General features: G+C 52.5%; 1 protein-coding gene across 1 annotated transcript in view; it reads right to left on the bottom strand.

Moving 5' to 3' along the window:
• Positions 1 to 23,808, bottom strand: part of Cacna1a (calcium voltage-gated channel subunit alpha1 A) — a 256,875-nt gene that overhangs the window by 106,930 nt on the left and 126,137 nt on the right. Inside the window, 2 exon segments of the mRNA XM_045139418.1 lie at positions 2,803 to 2,975; positions 6,242 to 6,333. Coding sequence (XP_044995353.1) covers positions 2,803 to 2,975; positions 6,242 to 6,333 — 265 coding nt within the window.

Here is a 23,808-nt window from a genome sequence, read left to right as displayed (position 1 = left end):
GGTCGCACATTCTTGCCGTTCTGGTGCTCAGGACTCGGTGGCATTAGGGTCAGCAGTTCCAGGCCTGTCTGTGCTGCGTGAGACCCTGTCTCAAAATAAGACCCCTGTCCCAAAACAAAGCAGAGGGCTGGAGAGATGGTTTAGTGGGTTAAGGCGCTTGCCTGTGAAGCCTAAGGACCCATGTTCGACTCTCCAGCTCTCACATAAGCCAGACGCATAGCACAATCCATGCATGTGCACATGATGGTGCACACGTCTGGAGTTTGATTCTAGTAACGGGTGCCGGTTCTCTCTCTCTAATGATAACAATAACAATAATAATAATAATAATGAAACAAAAAGGAAACCAGTTAACAACCAAACAGAAAATGAGCAGGAAGGCAAGCTCTTTTAAATATAAGCCTCAGGGGCTGGAGGAATGGCTTAGCACAATTAAGGCGCTTGCCTGCAAAGCCAAAGGACCCAGGTTCGACTCCCCATGCACCCACGTTAGCCAGATGCACAAGGTGGCGCATGCGTCTGGAGTTCGTTTGCAGCGGCTGGAGGTCCTGGCCTGCCCATTCTCTTTCTCTCTCACTCTTTCTGTCAAATAAATAAATAAACATAATATATATATATATATATATACACACACAGGCCTCAGGCAGGGTGGAAGCAGGGTTATAAGTAAGGCACTGTTGGCTGGGAAGGTCACCTGTCTACAACCTTCTCCATCCCTACCTACAGCCCAAATCGTGCGGCCTTTCTGTGGTAACCCGGTTAATCTAGATGTCCCCATTTTTTTTTTTTCAGGCTCTTAGCAGCCTTCAAATTTTCCTATGTTGTGGGGGAGGTGTGTGGACAGGATCACACATCAGCCTTCATGGCCACAAATGGCTACCAAGAAGGGCCCTGTTCCTCCAAGGATTTTTTTTTTTTTTTTTGGGGGGGAAGCTCTTAGGGGAAAAAAAAAAAATTTTACTTTGTCTTGGATTTTCTGAGTGTTGAGGGTGGGGAGTGGGCGACAGTGACAAGAAGTGGGCTCCCCGTGCCGCGGAACACGACTGGGAACCCGTCTATCTTTAGAGGCACCCAAAGGTGTTCTCTGACTTGTCCCTCTCAACCCCAGCCACCGACGCGAAACACTCCCCGGGGGCTGAGGCTAGAAACGCAGCCCCCCCCCACTCCCGGCCCCCAGAGTCAGAAGAACTGGGTTATAAATACATTTTAAAATTAACCTGCCGCCTGGGTGTCTGTCTGTATCTGCTGCTTACTCACATGACTTATATTTTTAATTGGGAGCTTTTTCAGCTTTCCTCCTGAATCGAGGCTGTCTCTCTATCCTTCCGTGGCCCCGCCTCTATCTGTCCCCCACCCCGACCCCACAGACCCCCTTCAGACCCACAGCCAGCCCAGGATGGAAAACAGAGCAAAAGAAACGCAACGAAAACATCTGAGAAACTTCATAGAACCCGAAGAGCCAGGAGGAGAGACTGTCTTTTCTCTGCTTTCCCTATCTCCCTCCTCTCCTCTCTCGTTCTCTCATTTCCGTCTGGCTATGGCCAGGTGCAGGAATAGATGTGCCTCAATTAACACCTTCTTCATTGGAGAAAGAAATAATTAGGACATTCCATATTGAGCAAACTTCACAAGCCCAGGAAAGGAGACAGGGAAAGCAAGAGGAAAAGAAGAAATGAAGCTCTGACCTTCCTTCTAGAATAATTTCCCCAGTGGTCCTTCCTTCCCCATGGGGAGGTGAGGGGACAGGCCACAAGAGCTTCCTGTGTGGGCCTTGGAGGTGTGTGTGGGGGGTCACTGGGTTGGGAGGTTGGGGTGAAGTCGTCTCCAGGCCTCTCTGACTCTGGCTTTCAACCCTTCCTCCCTCAATCCCATTCTACGGCCAGGACCCGCGAGGCCGGAAGACAGGGCAGGCGGTCTGGGCAGTGAATTACCCGAACACTTTCTGACTTGTGTCTCCTTGGTTCTGGGACATTAGGCAACTGGAGTTTGGACAGCTAGTTAATGATCAGGAGCTGCGTCAGGAGAGCCTGGGTCTCTTAAGTGGGGGGACACAGGGATCCTGCTCTGCCTCAGGCTTGAGCCCCAGGGGTGTGTCTCCCACAGGGCTCTGCTGGCTGCAACCCCAGGCCTGGCTGGTCTAGGGCCACTGAAGGGTTCATTTGAACACAATGGAGTGCTGGGCTCTAATTATATGGGGCAGGATCCTGGGAGATGTTGGGCTCTGATTGGACAAGGCCTCTCATGGTCCTTATCCTGTATCACCCCATGTTTACTGCCTGTACCGTGAGCTGGGCTGGGGCCAATCCCCAATGACCTATCTGTCCTCTGGGTGGCCTTGTAGGGTCCCCAACCCAAAACTATAGCAACAATCAAGGAATTAACGGGCAATCCGGCTTGTTGCTTCCCTGCAGGCTGGCTGTTTTTTAAAAATATTTTTGATTTGTTTATGTATTTATTTATTTATTTGAGAGAGAGTAAGAAGCAGATATATAGAGAAACTGGGCATACCAGAGCCTCTAGCCACTGCAAACGAACTCCAGACGTATGTGCCCTCTTGTGCATCTGGCTTACGTGGGTCCTGGGGAACCGAACTGGGGTCCTTAGGCTTTGCAAGCAAACGCCTTAACCGCTAAGCCATTTCCCCAGCCCCATTTTGCTTTTGTGTTGCTGGGGGTGGAAGCCATGCTTGGCCAGGGCTCTTCTCTGCTTCGGCCCCTCCCCTCGCCCCCCCCCCCCCCTCCCCGGCAGTTTGAAGATCGAGTCTCAGAAGTGGCAAGAGGAAGAAATTGCGACAAAACTCACATCATGCCGCATGGACCTACCTGTCCCCTCTTCAAAGCAGGTGGTATGAAATTTTCCCATATAAAATTCTAACCCTATGATTGCAAAAATAAGGATCGCAAAGAACAGGAGCAGGCCGATCTGCAGCAGGGGGATCATTGCCTTCATAATGGACTTCAGCACAACTTGTAAACCTAGGGGAGACACAGAGAGGTGGCTGTGAGCCGGCGCCCCAGCCCGGCCCAGGGACACTTCCAGGGAACCCAGCTGGGGGGTGGGACAGCCAGCCAAGGGTGATGGTACGATCTCCAGAAGCTGGGCCTCATCATGAGAGAGCCAGTCCTTCAGTTTTGTTTTTTTTTTAAAGCACTTTTTAAAAAATATTTTTTATTTTGGTTTTTCGAGGTAGGGTCTCACTCTAGCCCAGGCTGACCTGGAATTCACTCTGTAGTCTCAGGCTGGCCTCGAACTCACGGCGATCCTCCTACCTCTGCCTCCCGAGTGCTGGGATTAAAGGCGTGCGCTACCATGCCTGGCTAAGCCCTTTAAATTTTAGAATGTTCTAAAAAGGTATTTGTCGACACTGTCTCGTTTGATGAGTTGCTGGTGACGAAACTCAGAGTTGAGCCATCTTTTGGGGGTGTTGGACAGATTTCTCCCAGGCAGGGGTGCTGTTTTCTCAAATCTACCAGGCCAAAGATGAGCGTCTTTCCGTAATTTCTTCCCACTAGGCTCCATGTAACCCTTCCTTTCCTTCTTTCTTTCCCGCCCTCCACGACCCAACTTCTTACTCTCTCGGAAGCAGGTCAAATCCCACGACTGGAGCCACTGGTATATTCTGCCATGCACAGTACCCGTGACGGGCTGGTTCTGGGAGCCCGCACCCACCCCTCACGCCTGCCTACAGGTCACCGTATCTGCAGATGCCCAAGTCCTCTACGTAACAGGGGCTGCAATTTGCAAAGGACCTGTGCATCTTCCTTCTTTTTTAAATAATTAAAAAAAATTTTTTTTAATTTATTTATTTGAGAGCGACAGACACAGAAAGACAGAGGGAGAGAGAGAATGGGCGCGCCAGGGCTTCCAGCCTCTGCAAACGAACTCCAGACGCGTGCGCCCCCCTTGTGCATCTGGCTAACGTGGGACCTGGGGAACCGAGCCTCGAACCGGGGGTCCTTAGGCTTCACAGGCAAGCGCTTAACCGCTAAGCCATCTCTCCAGCCCTGCATCTTCCTTCTGTAGGTGAGCAACACGCAAACAGCTGTCACACCGCGCTGCTTAGGAAATGACAAGGGCAAGCCCGTGTGTATTCCATCCTGATGGGCATTTTCAATCTCAACACGCAGGCTCTGTGGATCTCTGGATCCGGGGGGGGGGGGGGGGGAGGGGTGGCTGCATTAGGGACGCCTGTGGCCAAAATTAACATGTATAAGACAGATCAGGGTTTTGCTTTTTTATTATGTTAGAGAGAGAACGCGAGAGAGAATTTGATGCTCCAGGGCCTCAGCCGCTGCAATCCAACGCCAGGCGCTTGCGCCCCCTAGTGGGCACGCGCGACCTTGCGCTTGCCTCACCTCTTGTGTGTCTGGCTTAACGTGGGATCTGGAGACTCCAACGTGGGTCCTCCAGCTGCGGCTTTGCTTTTTTTGTTTTTGCTGTTGTCATTTTTATTTTTATTTTTCCCCAAGGTAGGGTCTCACTCAAGTCCAGGCTGACCTGGAATTCACTATGTAGTCTCAGGCTGGCCTTGAACTCATGGTGATACCTCCTACCTCTGCCTCCCCAGTGCTGGGATTAAAGATGTGCGCCACCACCACCCCTGGCTCTGTGGTTGTCATTTTTGAGACAGGGTCTTCCTATGTAGGACAAGTTCTTTATTTTTTTTTTCCCCTCCAAATTTTTATTAACAACTTCCATGACTATAAAAAATATCCCATGGTAATGCCCTCCCTCCTCCCACTTTCCCCTTTGACACTCTATTCTGCATCATGTCCCTTCCCCTTCTCAATCGGTCTCTCTTTTATTTTGATGGTAGGGCAAGCTCTTTACCGCCTTGCGCTTGTCCTGCCTTGGCCTTGCAGGTGTTGGGACGCCTGGCACATGCTGGGATGATGGGCAGGCGCTGGGGTCACTGGCACGGCTGCCATGCCCAGCACTTTGATTCTAGATTAGAAAAACTTCTGGACCATGGTCAGAGGGAACATGTCATGGTAGCCTAGAGGGCTTTGCCACACTGAGGAGGGGCCTGTAATGCGAGGGCACCAATGAGCCAGGGTGTGGAGTGGTTAAGGCAGTGGGTACTGTTGGACCCAGCCTCCACCCGGGGCCTGCTGAGGCTGAAACCCTCCAGCTTCAATGGGCGCCAAAGGCTCCCTGCCACCCCTCACCTTTGCAGGACTGTCCTTGGCGGTCAAGAGTTGGCACACGTGCAGGCTGGAGAGATGGCTTAGTGGTTAAGGTGCTTGCCTGTGAAGCCTAAGGACCCAGGTTTGACCCTCCAGATCCCACGTAAGCCAGATGCACAAGGTGACGCATAGGTGGTTTGGAGTTGGTTGGCAGTGGCTAAGGCCCTGGCGTGCCAATTCTCTCTCTCTCATAAAAAATTAAACAAAAAAAAAATAGGACTGGAGAGATGGCTTAGTGGTTAAAAGCATTTGCCTGCAAAGCCAAAGGATCTTGGTTCAATTTCCCAGGACCCACGTAAGCCAGATGCAAAAGGGGCCGCATGCGTCTGGAGTTCGTTTGCAGTGGCTGCCCATTCTCTCTCTGCCTTCCCCCCTTCTCAGATAAATAAAAATAAAGTTAAAAAAAATTAAACAATCGTGAAATAACAAGACCTCATCTATTAGTCGGTTATGAAGGTGAACTGAGTGTGTAATGTAGAACGGAGCCTGGGACAGAATAAGGACTTTATAAATTATTATCAAGTAAGGGGGCTGTGGGGCAGAAGTAACCCTCTTGTGTTTGGGCAACTGAATCCTGAGTTGGCATGTGGCAGCTACCTCCAGGGAGTGCATGTGTCCCTGCAGCATGAGAGCTCAGGAGACCCCGTAACATAGGGTTGTCACGTACCAGTGACAACCGTTACTGTCACCCATCTCAGCAACCCCCCCCCCCGCCCCGCCCCAGGCTTGGAACCCCACTTACTAATTCCTCTCGTTCACATGACCCCACTCCAGCCCCTCAGCTCCTCCGAGCCCCGCTTCCCCCCTCGGGAGAGCAGCACTGGATGCCAGGCTGTGCGTGGGCGCCACGGGAGATTTATTTTGCTAGACGGCAGGTGCTCCGCAAACGGGCGGGGGCTCGTGCCTTGTTTTCGGGGCTCACCTAACACCACCAGCACAGACTGGTTCCTGGGAGCCTCCCTGAGGAGAGGACAGGATCTGGGGGACTCCCTCCACCCCCAAGCAGAGCACCCCTCCCCCACCCCCACACGGGGGCAGGGTCGAAACTCACGCACTTGGGATTCCAGACACCAGCTTGAGCGGCCGGAGCACTCGAACCGCCCTCAGGGTCCGCAGGTCAAACTCCGTCCCCACTGTGGCCAGGATGCTAGAAGAAAAGAGCGAGAGTGGGGAACGGAAGGTGCCTTCGGGGGTGGGTGCACAGGTTGGGGTGCCTGGTGGTGGGTGAGCTGACATGACTGGGTTCAGTTCTGTCAACCTCCTGCTGTATGGAACCAAAGGTGCTTTATAGACTTTTTTTTTTCCCCCGAGGTAGGGTCTCACTGTAGCCCAGGCTGACCTCAAAACTCACGGCGATCCTCCTGCCTCTGCCTCCCGAGTGCTGGGATTAAAGACGTGCGCCACCACAGTCCTCTGCTGCTTCCTTTATACACATCTTCTTTTCCTTCCCTCCTTTTTGTGCCCCACCCCAGACCGGGGTTACAGACACGTGGGGCCATGTACCGTCTTTTTTAGATGCGTCCTGGAGAGTTGAACTCGGCGGCCTCTGGCCGAGAGGTCCTCATGCTTAAATTGCACGTGTCCTTATCTGCTGAGCTATTTTCCCAGCAGCCCTTCCTCCTTCCTTCCCTCCCTCTCTTCCTTTTCTTTTTCTTTCTTCATTTTGGTTTTTCAAGGTAGGGTCTCACTCTGGCCCAGGCTGACCTGGAATTCACTATGTCATCTCAGGGTGGCCTCGAACCCACGGTGATCCTCCTACCTCTGCCTCCCGAGTGCTGGGATTAAAGGCGTGTGCATCCATGCCTGGGTCCTTCCTTTTCTTTTGGTGTGTGCACGCGTACACATGTGTGGGCATGGGCATGCGTTTGTGTGGAGGCCAGAGAAAGAAAGGCAAGGAGATCCCTCTCCTTTGACTCTTCTGTCTTATTTCTCAGAGACAGTCTTTCACGAGCCCTCACCACTTTTCAGTTAGAATGGTTGACCAGGGATGCTCCTGTCTCCTCCCCCCCTCTCAGAGATGGGGGAGAGGTGTGTACAGCCATGCCCCTGCTTTTCACACAGCAAGACCCTCAAAGACAACAGGAAAAGGGCTGGAGAGACGGCTTAGCAGTTAAGGCGCTGGCCTGCAAAGCCTAAAGACCCATGTTCGACTCTCCAGATCCCACGTAAGCCAGACGCACGAAGGTGCAGAGAGCGCAAGGTCGCACGTGCCCACTAGGTGGCGCAAGCATCTGGAGTTCAATTTCAGTGGCTGAGGCCCCGGTGTGCCAATTCTCTGTCTCTCTCTCTCTCTTTAAAATAATAATAATAATATTACTATTATTTAGAAAACGGGGAAAGCCCAGGGCTGGAGAGATGGTTCATTTGACAAAGTGCTTGCAGCAGCATAAGTGTGAAGACTGAGTATGGATCCCCGGCACCTCCATGAATGCCATGTTTGGTGTGGTGCATACCAGCGCTGGGGAGATGGTCGCGGGACCTCTAGGGCAGGCTTGCTAGCTACACTGGACGAATAGGCAAGCTCTGGGTTCAAGTGAGAGACTGTCTCAGTGAGCCAGGTGGACAGTGAGGGAGGAGATACCCGAGGTCAAGCTCCTGCCCACACACACACACACACACATACACACACACACGTGTGCCAACACACGCACATGAACATGCATAAAGACACACGTGGGCTGGAGAGATGGTTTAGCAGTTAAGGCGCTTGCCTGAGAAGCCTAAGGACCCATGTTTGGCTCTTCAGATCCCACATAAGCCAGATGCACAAGGTGACCCAAGCGCGCAAGGTCGCACGTGCCCACTAGGTGGCGCAAGCGTCTGGAGTTCGATTTCAGTGGCTGGAGGCCCTGGTGTGCCAATTACCTCCCCCCCCGACACCAATCTTCCCACATAAAAGGTCGGGTCTGTTGGGCTTATCCCCAAAACAAGCCAACAAACAAAGACACATGCAATCCCACCTTCCTTCCTGTCGATCTGTTACCATGTTATGAGCAACTTTGCCCACTACGTCTCCCCTACGAGAATTTTCACCCTCTCCACAGGCCCAAAGCCTGAGGCCAGGTGAACCTGGAATGAACACAGACCATGAGCCAAAATAAACCTTTCCTCCTTTTCAGTTTAAAAAAAAAATTTTTGGTTTATATTTATTTATTTGAGAGCGACAGACAGAGAGAGAGGGAGAGACAGAGAATGGGTGCGCCAGGGCTTCCAGCCACTGCATACGAACTCCAGACAAGTGCACCCCCTTGTGCATCTGGCTAACGTGGGTCCCGGAGAATTGAGACTCAAACCGGGGTCTTTAGGCTTTACAGGCAAGTGCTTAACTGCTAAGCCATCTCTCCAGCCCTTTTTTTCTTTTCTTTTCTTTTCTTTTTTTTTTTTTTTTTGAGGTAGGGTCTTACTTTAGCCCAGGCTGCCCTGGAATTCACTATGTAGTCTCAGGGTGGACTTTAAATTCATGGTGATCCTCCCATCTCTGAGATTAAAGGCATGTGCCACCATGCCTGGCCTCCTAACAGCAATAACAACAACAGAAAAAAAAAAAAATATATATATATATATTTAATCTCAGGTGTTTTATCATAGCAGCAGAAAGTTACCCAGCAGAGGGAGCACCCATGAACCCAAGATTTCACAGACTACCATTACCCCAGCTTTCTTCCAGTTAACCTGCCCTGAAGCCCGAGTTCCCAGGTGTCCACAGGGTGCAACCTGCTCAGTGACTCACCCTCCCTTCTCCCCTCCCTCCTCCCTCCTCCCCATTTCCTGGAATCACTTCCAAGAGGGACATCTTGTGCCTGAAACCTTATTTCCGGGTCTGTTCTGGGTCACCCAGGACTAAGCCGAGGCGCAGGAATAGTTCTTTTTCCAGCGAGACTCCGAGAACAGAGACCTGCCTGTGAGGTTGGCCTGACCTGCTTTCCCACAGTCTCCTGGCGCGCAGCTTGGTTGGGGGCCGATGATGAGCCAGGCAGGCTGCCCAGGCCCGGGGAGCAGATGCAGTGAAAACTTTCTAACAACAACAACAACAACAAAATGCACGTGCAGTCATGGTGGCACACGCCCTTAATCCCAGCACTTGGGAGGCTGAGGTAGGAGGGTCGCCACTCGTTCAAGGCTAGTCTGAGGATACACAGTAAACACAGTGACTATCAGGTCAGCCTGGGCTGCAGTGAGACCCTACCTCAAAAAAAAAAAAAAAAAAAAAGAAAGAAATGGGTGCAATGAGTAAATATGTCATAGGTAGAAGGCATTCTCCGTGCACAGGTACGAAGAGGGTGGCCTGAGGAAGGCAGAGCAGGTCCCCTTAACTGGTTTGGAGCTTTGGGAGGTCCTACGTCAAGCTGAGGTCTCACAGAGGAGGGATGTGATCAGTAGGAGAAAAATATTCCAAGCTGAGAGACTAGTGGCCTAGAATCCCCCAGTGAGGGGCTGGGGGCGTGGCTCAGTGGTAGAGCCCCTGTCTAGAATCCCCCAGTGAGGGGCTGGGGGCATGGCTCAGGGGTAGGGCTCCTGCCAAAAATTCCCTAGTGAGGGGCTGGGGGCGTGGCTCAGTGCTAGAGCTCCTGTCTCGAATCCCTCAGTGAGGGGCTGGGGTCGTGGCTCAGTGGTAGAGCCCCTGCCTAGAATCCCCCAGTGAGGGCCTGGGGGCGTGGCTCAGTGGTAGAGCTCCTGCCTGGAATCCACAGTGAGGGGCTGGGGGCGTGGCTCAGTGGTAGAGCTCCTGCCTAGAATCCACAGTGAGGGGCTGGGGGCGTGGCTCAGTGGTAGAGCTCCTGCCTGGAATCCCCCAGTGAGGGGCTGAGGGCGTGGCTCAGTGGTAGAGCCCCTGTCTAGAATCCACAGTGAGGGGCTGGGGGCGTGGCTCAGTGGTAGAGCCCCTGTCTAGAATCCCCCAGTGAGGGGCTGGGGGCGTGGCTCAGTGGTAGAGCTCATGCCTAGAATCCACAGTGAGGGGCTGGGGGCGTGGCTCAGTGGTGGAGCTCCTGCCTAGAATCCACAGTGAGGGTCTGGGGGCGTGGCTCAGTGGTAGAACTCCTGTCTAGAATCCACAGTGAGGGGCTGGGGGCGTGGCTCAGTGGTAGAGCTCCTGCCTAGAATCCACAGTGAGGGGCTGGGGGAGTGGCTCAGTGGTAGAGCTCCTGCCTAGAATCCACAGTGAGGGGCTGGGGGCGTGGCTCAGTGGTAGAGCCCCTGTCTAGAATCCACAGTGAGGGGCTGGGGGCGTGGCTCAGTGGTAGAGCTCCTGTCTAGAATACCCCAGTGAGGGGCTGGGGGCGTGGCTCAGTGGTAGAGCTCCTGTCTAGAATCCACAGTGAAGGGCTGGGGGCGTGGCTCAGTGGTAGAGCTCCTGTCTAGAATCCACAGTGAGGGGCTGGGGGCGTGGCTCAGTGGTAGAGCTCCTGTCTAGAATCCACAGTGAGGGGCTGGGGGCGTGGCTCAGTGGTAGAACTCCTGTCTAGAATCCACAGTGAGGGGCTGGGGGCGTGGCTCAGTGGTAGAGCTCCTGCCTAGAATCCACAGTGAGGGGCTGGGGGCGTGGCTCAGTGGTAGAGCTCCTGTCTAGAATCCACAGTGAGGGGCTGGGGGTGTGGCTCAGTGGTAGAGCCCTGTCTAGAATCCCCCAGTGATGGGCTGGTGGCGTGGCTCAGTGGTAGAGCTCCTGTCTAGAATCCACAGTGAGGGGCTGGGGGCGTGGCTCAGTGGTAGAGCTCCTGTCTAGAATCCACAGTGAGGGGCTGGGGGCGTGGCTCAGTGGTAGAGCTCCTGTCTAGAATCCACAGTGAGGGGCTGGGGGCGTGGCTCAGTGGTAGAGCTCCTGTCTAGAATCCACAGTGAGGGGCTGGGGGTGTGGCTCAGTGGTAGAGCTCCTGTCTAGAATTCCCCAGTGAACGGCTGGCCATGTGGGTTGACAGTGGAGCACCTGCCAGCACGAACATCCATCCCCAGCATTGCACAACACAATCAAAATATCTGAATCTGTGGGCTCGACAGAAGGCCCAGTGGTTAAAGTGCTTGCCTACAAAGCCTAAGGACCAGGGTTCAATTCCCAGGTACCCGTATAAAGCCAGACGAACAAGGTGGTCCATGTGTCTGGAATTCATTTTCTTTGGCTGAGGCCCTGGCACACTCATTCTCTCTCTGTTTCTTTCTCTCTGCCTCTTTTTCTCATTCTCTCTCTCAAATAAATACTTACTGCTTCTCTGTCTTTTGGTTAAGAGCAAGTGTAAATGTAAATATATAAATAAATAAGTAAGTACCATACCAGTGAGGGAACCACAGGCATTTACTTCCCATCTGTGCGCAGGATTTGTGCAGACCCTGCCCCACAGCTTCCTGTAAACTCTGACATTTCTGGGTCACCATGAAGGTCTGTACAGTTCAAACACTCCCTGTATCTCTAAGAAAAACATAACAAGGAAAAAGCAGCCTGTATACTTCAGACAGGAGCAAGTTGGTTTCCCCTGAGTTTTGTGATTCTCTTCCTGTGGACACCACGTACGTAGAAACCACACACAGGGCGGCTCAACTGTGTCAAACGTTGTTGTTATTATCTACTACGGCGTTGGGGGATAAGACCCAGGTCTTTACATAAATGATAGGTGAACACTCTACCCTTTTTTTGTTTGTTTGTTTGTTTGTTTTTTGGAAGTAGGGTCTCACTCTAGCCTAGGCTGACCTGGAATTCACTATGCAGTCTCAGGGTGGCCTCGAACTCATGGTGATCCTCCTACCTCTGCCTCCCCAGTGCTGGGGGATTAAAGGCGTGTGCCACCACGCCCGGCTCTAACCACTTTTTGGTTGTGGTTTGTTTTTGTTTTTTTTCTGAGGCAGGGTATTTCTGTGGCCCTCGACGGACTGGAACTCAGTGGGTATAGCCCAGACTGGCCCTTGTACTCATGACAATTCCCCTGGCTCCTGAAAGCTTGCGTGATGGGCATGAGCCACCATACCCCACTGCAAACATTGTGCCTCTGAGCTACTTCCCCAGCTCTGCAATAGCATTTCTTATTAATTATTGTGATTATTATTACTATTTGCCATGCTGGGGATGAACTTCAGGGCCTGACATGCTCTAGTCAAGCACTTTTTCCCCATTGAGCTGCATCTCCAACTCTTGCCTGTTTTAAAAAATTTATTTATTTTCACAGAGAGTGAAAGAGGCAGATAGAGAGAGAATGGGTGTGCCAAGGCCTCTAAGCACTACACATGCATGCGCCACCTGTACATCTGGCTTACGTGGGTCCTGGGGGATTGAATCTGGGTCCTTAGGTTTGCAGGCAAATGCCTTAACTCATAAACCATCTCTTCAGCCCTCTTGCCATTTTTTAAAAACTATATTTTATTTACTTATTTATTTGAGAGAAAGAGGGGGGGGGAGAGAGAGAGAGAGAGAGAGAGAGAGAGAATGGGCACACAAGGGCCTCTAGCCACTGCAAACGAACTCCAGACACATGGGCCGCCTTGTGCATCTGGCTTACGTGGGTCCTGGAGAATCGAACCAGGATTCTTTGGCTTTGCGGGCAAACACCTTAACCACTAAGCCATCTCTCCGGCCCCCTCTTGATATGTAAAAAAATATTTTATTTTTATTTATATGATAAAGAGGAGGAGAGAGAGGAAGAGGGAGAGAGGATGGTACGCCAGGGTCTCCAGACGCTGCAAACAAACTCCAGACGCATGCGCGCCCCCTCGTACCCCTTGTACGTGTGGCTTACATGGGTCCTGGGGAATCGAACCTGAGCCCTTTGGCTTTTGTAAGCAAGCGCCTTAAGCTTAGGCCATCTCTCCAGCCCGCCGCTTGCCTTTTTGAGACAGTCTTATTATGCAGTGCAGGCTGGATTGTTATCTTCCTGCTTCAGCCTCCTGAGTGTTGGGATCACTAGTAGGGGCCACTATACCCAGCTGAGATGGTCCTGTAATACAATACGGAGCGTGCCCCTCCTCAGCTCAGAACCCTCCACGGCTCTCACCTTACTTAAGCACACACCAGAGTCTTCCTCAAGCTCCACAAAGCCCTAAAAGTATGTGCCTCAGCATCATACGCCCTCATCTGTTTCCAATCTCCCTGGTTCCCACTCTGCTCCAGTGGGGTGGCTCCATGCTAACCTCTACCCCATCCACGTAACCTCAGCTGTGGGGCCCCATTTCATACCCAGGAAGGAACAGGGGGTGGGGGTGGGGTTGGTCTACGTGGAAGTCAGCCACATCAAACTCATCGCTGTTCTTCAAGCACGCAAATGGTGTTCAAGGCCGGCTTAGGCTTACACAAAAAGACTTTATATCAAAAACAAACAACTGGGCTGGGGTGATGGCTCAGTGGTTAAAGGCACTTGCTTGCAAAGCCTGATGACCTGAGTTCAAGTCCCTAGGACCCACTTAAGTCCAGAGGCACAGAACCGGAGAGTTTGCCTAGTGGTGAGGGTGCTTGCCTGCAGAGCCTAAGAACCCATGGCTCAACTCCCCAGATCCCACGTAAGCCAGACGCACAACGTGGCACATGCATGCGAGGTGGCTCACACGTCTGCAGTCCGACTGCAGTGGCAGGAGGCTCCGGCATGCCAATTCTCTCTCTCTCTCTCTCTCTCTTAAATAAATAAACAAAAACATTAAAACAACAACAGACAACTGCCATCTAAATATTTATCTTCACAGATTGGCGCTGCCCTCAGCCCAGGTCATAGGCGTGTCTTTTTGCAGCAGGCAGAGAGGTTAGGGCTGGAAAAAGTGCCGAGAGTGAATGGCCGTGCTGTGCTGGGCACCGAGTGGGTCATCTATACCACTCCGCTCAAGGCCCATGGCTCCCTGCGGAGGACGGGAGGAAAGAACGCAAGAGCAGGAGGCTGGGGAACCCAGTCCTCTGGGCATGATATATATGGATGCTATTACACTCAAGAGCTCACGGCAGAAGCGGCTTCCAGCACAAGGCGGGGCCTGACAGCATCCCACCGTGAATAGAGAGGGGCTTGTGAGGCCCCCTCTCCTCCCCCCTCTCCTCCCCCCCTCTCCTCCTGGACCAGCAACTGTCACTTAGGGTTGCTGGGTGGAGGGTGTCATGTTTCTCATGCTCCAGTCAATGCTTATGCAAGTGGCCCTAATTTAATTCAGAGGGTCTCTCTCTCTCTCTCTCTCTCCCTCTCTCTCTCTCTCACACACACACAGGAAGGGCGAATATTATTAAAATACATTATACACATGTATGAAACTGTCAGACATTGGCTGGAGAGATGGCCTAGTGGTTAAGGTGTTTGCCTGCAAAGCCTAAGGACTCAGATTTGGTTCCCCAGGACCCACGTAAGCCAGATACACAAGGTGGCACATGCTTCTGAAGTTCGTCTGCAGTGGCTGGAGGCCCTGGCGCACCCATTCTCTCTCTGTTTGCCTCTTTGTATCTCAAATAGATAGATAAAATAAAGCAGTTAAAGTGAAATGAAATGAAAAAGCAAGCAAAAACACACACAGTCCCTGTGCGGGGCAAGGCCAAGCCTGGGACGGCCGGCACTGGGAACTTGGGCTGGGTGCGGCTGCACAGACTTTTTAATCCCAACACTTGGGAGGCTGAGGCGGGAGGATCACTGTGAGTTTGAGGCCAGCCTGGGCTAACAGAGTGAGTTCCAGGGTGGTCCTGAGCTAGAATGAGACCCTGCTTCAAAAACCAAACAAATGATAAAACTACCTTAAGGAGACCACACAGATTCAAATACGGGCTCCTCCACTGCCCCAGACGGAAGAGGAGAAAGGAACAGTCCAGCAGACTCACACGCAGAGTTGGCCTCCCCAACCACCCCACCTCTCCCACCCCAGCCGGGTCTGCCTTCCCCTGCCCCAGGCCTCCATCCCAATCGGAGACCCATGCTGATCTCTACCCCACCCGTGTAACCTCAGCTCTGGGCTCCATTCCACACCAAGATGGAACGGGATGGGGGGAGCAGGTGATGCAGCTGGGTATTGAGGCTGATGGTGCGGGTGGTGGTGGTGGGGTCTCCCTGTGGGCTGCAGGAGTCACGGGAGGTTGTGCAGCAGAGCAGGAATGGGAATAGGGTTCATGTCAGGAAGACAAAGCGGAGACGGAAGATGGGTGGCGATGAAGGTGAAGGCAGCCAGGAGCTGTGTGGATATGTCAATTTTTTGTTTGCTTTTATTTGTTTATTTGAGAGTGACAGAGAAAGAAAGAGGCAGATAGAGAGAGAATGGGCATGCCAGGGCCTCCAGCCACTGCAAACGAACTCCAGATGCGTGCGCCCCCTTGTGCATCTGGCTAACGTGGGTCCTGGGGAATCGAGCTTCGAACCAGGGTCCTTAGGCTTCACAGGCAAGTGCTTAACCACTAAGCCATATATATATTAAGCTGCCATTAGCGACACACTCCAGGGAGCCTGTCTGGGTGCAGAACATTGGCCTTCGGTAGCTCAAGTCCCATTTTATTTTTATTTATTTTATTTTATTTATTTATTTATTTTTTTTTTTGTTTTTTTTTTTTGAAGTAGGGTCTCATTCTGGCTCAGGCTGACCTGGAATTAACTATGTAGTCTCAGGGTGGCCTCGAACTCACGGCGATCCTCCTACCTCTGCCTCCTGAGTTCTGGGATCAAAGGCATGCGCCACCACACCTGGCTTATTTTATCTTTAAAATATATTTAATTAATTAATTTATTTGAGAGAAAGAGGGGGCGGGGAGAGAGAGAATGGGCTTGCCAGGGCCTCTAGCCACTGCAAATGAACTCCAGATGCATGGGCCCCCTTGTGAATCTGGCTTATGTGGGTCCTGGAGAATCAAACCTGGGTCCTTAGGCTTCGCAGGCAAACTCCTTAACCACTAAGCCACCTCTAGTACCCTCCAGTCCCATTTTTCAGAGGAGGAAACTAAAGCTCACAGAAGTTAACACACAAGTGCCGAACACAAACTTGAATTCAGGTGCTGGAGAGATGGCTTAGCGGTTTAGGTGCTTGCCTGCAAAGCCAAAGGACCTAGGTTAGATTCCCCAGGGCCCACGTAAGCCAGATGCACAAGGGGGCGCACGCACCTGGAGTTCATTTGCAGTGGCTGGAGGTCCTCGCACACCTATTCTCTCTCTCCCTCTTCCTCCCTCTCTCAAATAAATAAGTAAAAAATAAAAATTAAAGGAGATTCTTAACTTGAAAACAAACAAACAGAAGGGCTGGAGAGATGGCTTAGCAATTAAGGCATTTGCCTGTAAAGCCAAAGGATCCAGATTCCATTCTCCAGGATCCACGTTAGCCAGATGTACATGGTGGCACATGTGTCTGGAGTTTGTTTGCAGTGGCTGGAGGCCCTGGCGCACCCATTCTCTCTCTCTCTCTCTGTGTCAAATAAATAAATAGAAGAGAAAACTTTCCAGTAGCTTCCATGAGACTTAGAACAAAACCAAAACTTTACCATGGCCCGGAGAGCTGGTGTGGTTTGACACTTGCTAAACTCCCTGCCCCATCAAACTCATCTTTCTCCCCTCCCCTCATTCTATGCAGCTGGGGAGCTCGCTCAGGGGAGACAGGGTGCTTCTTGTGCAGGCATGCAGACCTGAGCTCAGGTCCCAGCACCCACATAAAAGCCAGGCCAGAGCAGTGCGTGCCTGCAATCCTAGCACGGGAGTGGAGGCAGAGACGGGAGGATCTCTGGAGCTTGCTGGCTAGCTAGTGTGGCTGGATTGGCAGGCTTCGGGTTCAGGGAGAGACCTTGTCTCAAAAAGCAAGGGAGAGCCGGGCGTGGTGGCGCATGCCTTTAATCCCAGCACTCGGGAGGCAGAGGTAGGAGGACTGGTGTGAGTTCAAGGCCACCCTGAGATGACAGAGTGCATTTCAGGCCAGCCTGGACTACTGTGGAGACCCTACCTCGAAAAACCAAAAAAAAAAAAAAAAAAAAAAAAAAAAAAGCAAGGGAGGATGACTGTGTAAGGCACCCGGCATCAACTGCTGGCCTCCACGTGTAGGCATACGCATGTGCACATGCCCCCCATGCATGTACACACACACACACACACACACACACACGCCTCATTCTGTTTTCCCAGAGCGGACTTCTGAGCCCCATGTGCCCCTCATTCTCTGGAATGCCCTTGTTGACAATGCTGTGTTGCTTGGTCACACCTACAAGGCCATTCCTTTGTCTACACTGCTGTCAGGCCTGTGAACATGGAGACTTTATATATTTATTATTATTATTTTTTTTTTTGAGGTAGGGTCTCACTCTGGCTCAGGCTGATCTGGAATTCACTATGTAGTCTCAGGGTGGCCTTGAACTCAGGGCGATCCTCCTACCTCTGCCTCCCGAGTGCTGGGATGAAAGGCGTGCGCTGCCACGCTGGGCTGCAGGGACAATATTTTAAAGACGGGTAGTGGGCTGGGTGTGTGGTTGCACTCCTGTGAGGCTGAGACAGGAGGGTCACTCTGAGGCTGAGTTCTCCCACCTCAAAAAAAAAAAAAAGAGACAAATAGGGATGGAGAGATGGCTTAGCGGTTAAGGCGCTTGCCTACAAACCCTAAGGACCGGGGGGTTGACTCCCCAGTACCCACCATGAAGCCAGATGCACAACGTGGTGCATGCGCTCTTGAGTTCGTTTGCAGCGGCAGGAGGCCCTGGCACACCCATTCTCTCTCTATCTGCCCCCCCCCCCCATAAATACATAAAGTATTAAAAAAGAGACAAGAGGAGATTTATGAAGCGACAGATTCATGAGAAAGAGGGACACAGAAGGAGGGCAAACCAGCTGGCAGAGGACGGTGTCCCTGAGTGGCATGTACAAAAGGCTTACAGGGGGGGTCACTGGTCCCCAGCACAGGTCCAGGGTGGCCTTGCTGGGCCAAGAGCAAGCCAAGAGGGGCTGAACGTAATTCAAGTATGAATGTAACATCACACACACACACACACACACACGTCCAGGGAGAGACGCCAGTGGCTGATCCTGTGGATTTGAAGAGCTGCCCAACACTACAACCACTGACCACACGGAGCTTTCTTTTTACTACGCCTTGATATATTTATTCCCCGAGACAGGGTCTCAGTGCCCCGCCCAGGCTGGTCTCAGACGATCCATCCTCCTGCCACAGCTTCTGCGATGCTAGGATTATAAGTGTCCCACATAATGTTAAATATGTGCTTACATTAACAATTAGTTAATTTAATTTAATTTTTTTTTTTTTTGAGGTAGGGTCTCACTCTAGTCCAGGCTGACCTGGAACTCACTATGTAGTCTCAGGGTGGCCTCGAACTCACGGCGATCCTCCCACCCCTGCCTCCCGAGTGCTGGGATGAAAGGCGTGCGCCACCACGCCTGGCCTTTATTTTCTTTTTATTTACTTATTGGAGAGAGAGAAAATGGGTGTGCCAGGGCTTCTGGCCACTGCAAACGAACTCCAGACGCGTGTGCCACCATGTGCATCTGGCTTATGTGGGATCTGGAGAATTGAACCTGGATCCTTAGGCTTCGCAGGCAAACGCCTTAACCTCTAGGCCATCCCTCCAGCCCCTAAATTAACATTTTCATTTCGGTTTCTTGAGGTAGGGTCTCATTCTAGCTCAGGCTGGCATGCGATTCACTACGTCCTCTGAGGGTGGCCTCAAACTCACAGCAATCATCCTACCTCTGCCTCCCGAGTGCTGGGCTGAAAGGCATGCGTCACCACGCCCACCCAAATTAATTTTAATGAAATAAAAAATTCGGTTATAGTAGCTGCATATCAGGTGGACCACAGCCACACGTGGGCAGCCCACACGTGAGCTTCCTCTGGCTTAGAAAGTTCCCAGGACACAAGGCTGCTCCAGAATGGGCCTGGGCAGGGGGAAATGCTCACGTGAGTCATTGGTAGAGGGGTGTGTGTGTGTGTGTGTGTGTGTGTGTGTGTGTTTGTGTGTAGGCCAGGGGACAACCTTGGGTGTCATTCCCCTCAGGTGCTACCCACCTTGTTATTTTTAATTTTAAATATAATCTTTTTTTTTTTTTGAGGCAGGCCCAACAGACTGCCTTTTTTTATGTGAGAGAGCAAGAGTGAGCAAGAGAGACTGGGTGCACCAGGGCCCCAGGCCACTGCAATTGAACTCCATATGTGTGCACTTCAGATGTTGCATGCATGTGTGCGTCCTTTTGCATCAGGCTTACATGGGACCTGGAGAGTTGAACATGAGTCCTTATGCTTCACAGGCAAGTGCCTTAACCCCTAAGCCATCACTGCAGCCCTTTTATTTTTTTTAATTTTTAAAAACTTTTTTAAGCATTTTCCATGATTATAAAAAAAAAATCCCATGGTAATTCCCTCCCTCCCCCCCCACACTTTCCCCTTTGAAATTCCATTCTCCATCATATTTCCTCCCCACCCTTTTATTTTTTGAGAGAGCAAGAGCGAAGAGCGAGTGAGAGAGAGAGAGGGAGAGACAGAACTGGTGTGCCAGACTACAATCGAACTCCAGATGGTTGCACCACCTAGTGGGAATGTGCGACCTTGCCTCACTTTTTGTGTTTCTGGCTTACGTGGGATCTGGAGAGAGATGGAACATGGGTCCTTACGCTTTGCAGGCAAGTGCCTTAACCACTAAACCATCTCTCCAGTTCCTTTAGCCCTTTAATTTTTTTTTTTAATTTATTTACTTGAGAGAGAGAGAAAGAAAGAAAGCGGCAGAGAGAGAATGGGCATGCCAGGGCCTTCAGCTACTGCAAACGAACTCCAGATGAATGGGCCATCTGTGCATCTGGCTTACAAGGGTCCTGGGGAATCAAACCTGGGTCCTTTGGCATTGCAAGCAAGTGCTTTAACTGCTAAGCCATCTCTCCAGCCCTCTCACCTTCTTTTGAAACAGGATCTTTTCCTGCTCTGGAGCTTATTGTAGTAATTCTTTTTTAAAAACAAATTTTTTTTGTTTTTATTTTTATTTATTTGAGAACGACAGAGAGAGAAAGAGGCAGAGAGAGAGAGAGAGAGAGAATGGGCATGCCAGGGCTTCTAGCCACTGTAAACGAACTCCAGATGCGTGCGCCCCCTTGCGCATCTGGCTAACGTGGGTCCTGGGGAATCGAGCCTTGAACCAGGGTCCTTAGGCTTCATAGGCCAGCGCTTAACCGCTAAGCCATCTCTCCAGCCCTATTGTAGGAATTCTTGTTGCTGAGACACACACAGGAGCAGCTTATGGGAGGAAAGGGCTCATTCTGGTTTACAGTTTCAAGGGCAAGTTTCATCACGGCAGGGAAGACATGGCCAGAGGGGACGACAGGGCATCACATCTTGTTACACCAGCTCGGAGTAAGCAGCAAGAGTGAGCTAGCCAGGTATCACATCTCCACGGCAGCAGTCATTAAGTATTGGGATTGGAGCTGGGGCCAAACTACCCCAAAGCCCGCCCCCCGCCTCAGTGACACACCTCCTGAGACCAGCAAGGCTCCAACTCCCCAAAGGCTCCACAACCTTCCCAAACTGCCACCAGCCGGGGACCAAGTATTCAAAAGCACATGAGCCGGGCTGGAGAGACGGCTTAGCCGGTTAGGGCGCTTGACTGTGAAGCCTAAGGACCCGTGTTCCTCTCTCCAGATCCCACGTCAGCCAGACGCACAGAGGTGAGGCAAGCGCAAGGTCACACGTGCCCACTAGGTGGCGCAAGCGTCTGGAGTTCGACTGTAGTGGCTAAGGCCCTGGCCTGCCTATTCTCTCTCTCTCTCTCTCTAAAAAGAAATCAAAGCACACAAGCCTATGGGGACATTTCATTAAAACCACCTCACTTACCAAGTAGGCGAATCTGCCTAGATCTGCCTCCTCAGCACTTATGGCACAGCTGCATAGTCCCCCCCCCCAGTGATGGTGGGGTCCCCGTGCCTGCATGGAAAGCACTTATATGAGGGGCTCCCTTCCTCAGCACTGTCTGCAGGAGCTCTGTGACAGAAGAGGGCTACCGACCCTTTCAATGTTAGGGACCCGGAGACCCGGAAGGACTGGGTATTTGAACGCATCACACGGCTAATGCGCAGCCCCGGCTCTGGTCCCTCCCTCCCCAGTTTTGCCTGTGCCCAGCGTCACCACCTCCCCTCTCGCTCCTCCCCCGCGGCTTCAGCCAAACTCCTGCCTCTGCTGCACTGTAGAAAGGAGGCTAGCTGTTCTCTGCCGGCTGGAAGTCAGGATCTGAATGACTATTTACAGAAGAGTGATTATTTTTGCACTCATGGGAGAGGAAGGGAACATGTTTGAAAGTCCAGGGGCAGTGTGTGTGTGTGTGTGTGTGTGTGTGCGGGGGGGGGGGGGCTGGAGGGATGGCTTAGCAGTTAAGGCACCTGCCTGAGAAGCCTGAGGACCCGTGTTCGACCCTCCAGATCCCACGTAAGCCAAACGCACAAAGGTGGGGTAAGCGCAATGTCACTCATGCCCACTAGGTGGCGCGAGCGTGTGCAGTTAGATTGCAGTGGCTGGAGGCCCTGTGTGTCAACTCTCTCTCTCTCTCTTGCTGATAAAAAATAAAAAATAAATAAAAAATAAAAAGTCCCAGAGTTTGGGGAGGCCTGGGGGTGGGACTGAGGTGGTCACCAAGGGGTGGGACAAAGGACAGTGGGTGTGAGGGTGGTAAGCCGCAGAGTCAGTGGGGGCTGTTGTGCCCCACCCCCCTCTCCCTCAGCCCCAGCTTAGATGAGACACATGTGCCCCTTAGGGTCTGCTCAAGTACTGCTGGCAAGGTACCCAGACGCTCAGATGCTTCCCATGCGGTTGGTCTTCTTGCCACTTCCGTGTTACACCTGTCCTTCAAGCTCACCACCTGCTAGCATGCACCGCAAACGTGTGTCCCCCTTGCTATGGTGACTGTCCTCTGAACCTCCCACCCCTTGGCCCCTGGCAGTGGGGAGCGAAGCCAAGACCGCAAGGCCTTCACAAATGAGCCCTTTGTACAGGGCTTGGGGTGGAGGGCTGCACTCCAACCCTCTGCCACCTAACAGGGTGGCCAAGGGGGCTCCTTACTAGCCGATAGGCTCTCCTTTGCACAGCAGAGATGTGGTGCCCTCGGCCTGGGGTTTCTCAGCCCTCAGAACTGTAAGGCCTGAAACGTCTGTTCTTCGTCAATGACCGGTCTGGGGGAGCTCATTTTTAGCAGCACGGATGGTTGCTGTTTGGATCGGGTGTCCCCCCCCCCCCACCCCACCGTAAACTCATGTGTGCTGAACACCTGGTTCCCAGCTGATGGCGATTTGGGAGCCGGAGCCTTGCTGGAGGAGGTGTGTTTGTGGGGGCGGGCTAAGGGTACTGTCGCTCAGGCCCCCTCGGGTAGAACTTGGCCTGCTCTCCTGCTGTTCTGTTGCCCACCTGATCGTGTTGTCCAGGAGGCGGCATCCAGCCTCGGCTCTACCCGCTCTTCCCTGACATCATAGAGCTTCCTGTTGAGTCTGCAAGCCAAAATAAGCCCCAGAGCGGTTTCTGGTCGAGTGTCTGTCCCAGCAATGTGCGACAGATGGACGAAGACACCTGCCTGCGTCCCCCGTGGGAGGACTATTTCTGAAACCCTCTTCTAAATCCTCACATGCGGAATTGGGCTGATCAGTCCACAGGGCAGCTTCCACTGACTTATACCCAAAGCTCTTCTCTGTCCCTCTCCGTCAGTCACTCCCTCACTCATGCTTCATGCACTGATTGTATTTTGGCCATAAAACCATTATTACTGCAGTGCCAGGGGTGAAGCCAGAACCTTGCATTTGCTAGCCGACTGCTCTACCCCTGAGCCACATCCTCGGTCCCTCACTGTGGATTCTAGACAGGAGCTCTACCACTGAGCCACGCCCCCAGCCCCTCACTGGGGGATTCTAGACAGGAGCTCCACCACTGAGCCATGCCCCAGCCCCTCACTGTGGATTCTAGGCAGGAGCTCTACCACTGAGCCACGCCCCCAGCCCCTCACTGGGGGATTCTAGACAGGAGCTCTACCACTGAGCCACGCCCCCAGCCCCTCACTGTGGATTCTAGACAGGAGCTCTACCACTGAGCCACACCCCCAGCCCCTCACTGTGGATTCTAGACAGGAGCTCTACCACTGAGCCACGCCCCCAGCCCCTCACTGTGGATTCTAGACAGGAGCTCTACCACTGAGCCACACCCCCAGCCCCTCACTGTGGATTCTAGACAGGAGCTCTACCACTGAGCCACAACCCCAGCCCCTCACTGTGGGTTCTAGACAGGAGCTCTACCACTGATCCACGCCCCCAGCCCCTCACTGTGGATTCTAGACAGGAGCTCTACCACTGAGCCACGCCCCCAGCCCCTCACTGGGGGATTCTAGGCAGGAGCTCTACCACTGAGCCACGCCCCCAGCCCCTCACTAGGGCATTCTAGGCAGGGGCTCTACCACTGAGCCACGCCCCCAGGCCCTCACTGGGGGATTCTAGACAGGGCTCTACCACTGAACCACATCCCCAGCCCCTCACTAGGGGATTCTAGACAGGGGCTCTACTACTGAGCCACGCCCCCAGCCCCTCACTGGGGGATTCTAGACAGTGGCTCTACCACTGAGCCACGCCCCCAGCCCCTCACTGGGGGATTCTAGACAGGGGCTCTACCTCTGAGCCACGCCCCCAGCCCCTCACTGGGGGATTCTAGACAGGAGCTCTACCACTGAGCCACACCCCCAGCCCCTCACTGGATTCCA

Source organism: Jaculus jaculus, chromosome 21 (genome assembly GCF_020740685.1).
Source record: "Jaculus jaculus isolate mJacJac1 chromosome 21, mJacJac1.mat.Y.cur, whole genome shotgun sequence".
In the NCBI taxonomy this organism is placed as follows: Eukaryota; Metazoa; Chordata; class Mammalia; order Rodentia; family Dipodidae; genus Jaculus; species Jaculus jaculus.
The sequence above is the reverse complement of the archived record's forward strand: the minus strand, read 5'-3'. Positions and strand labels throughout refer to the sequence as shown.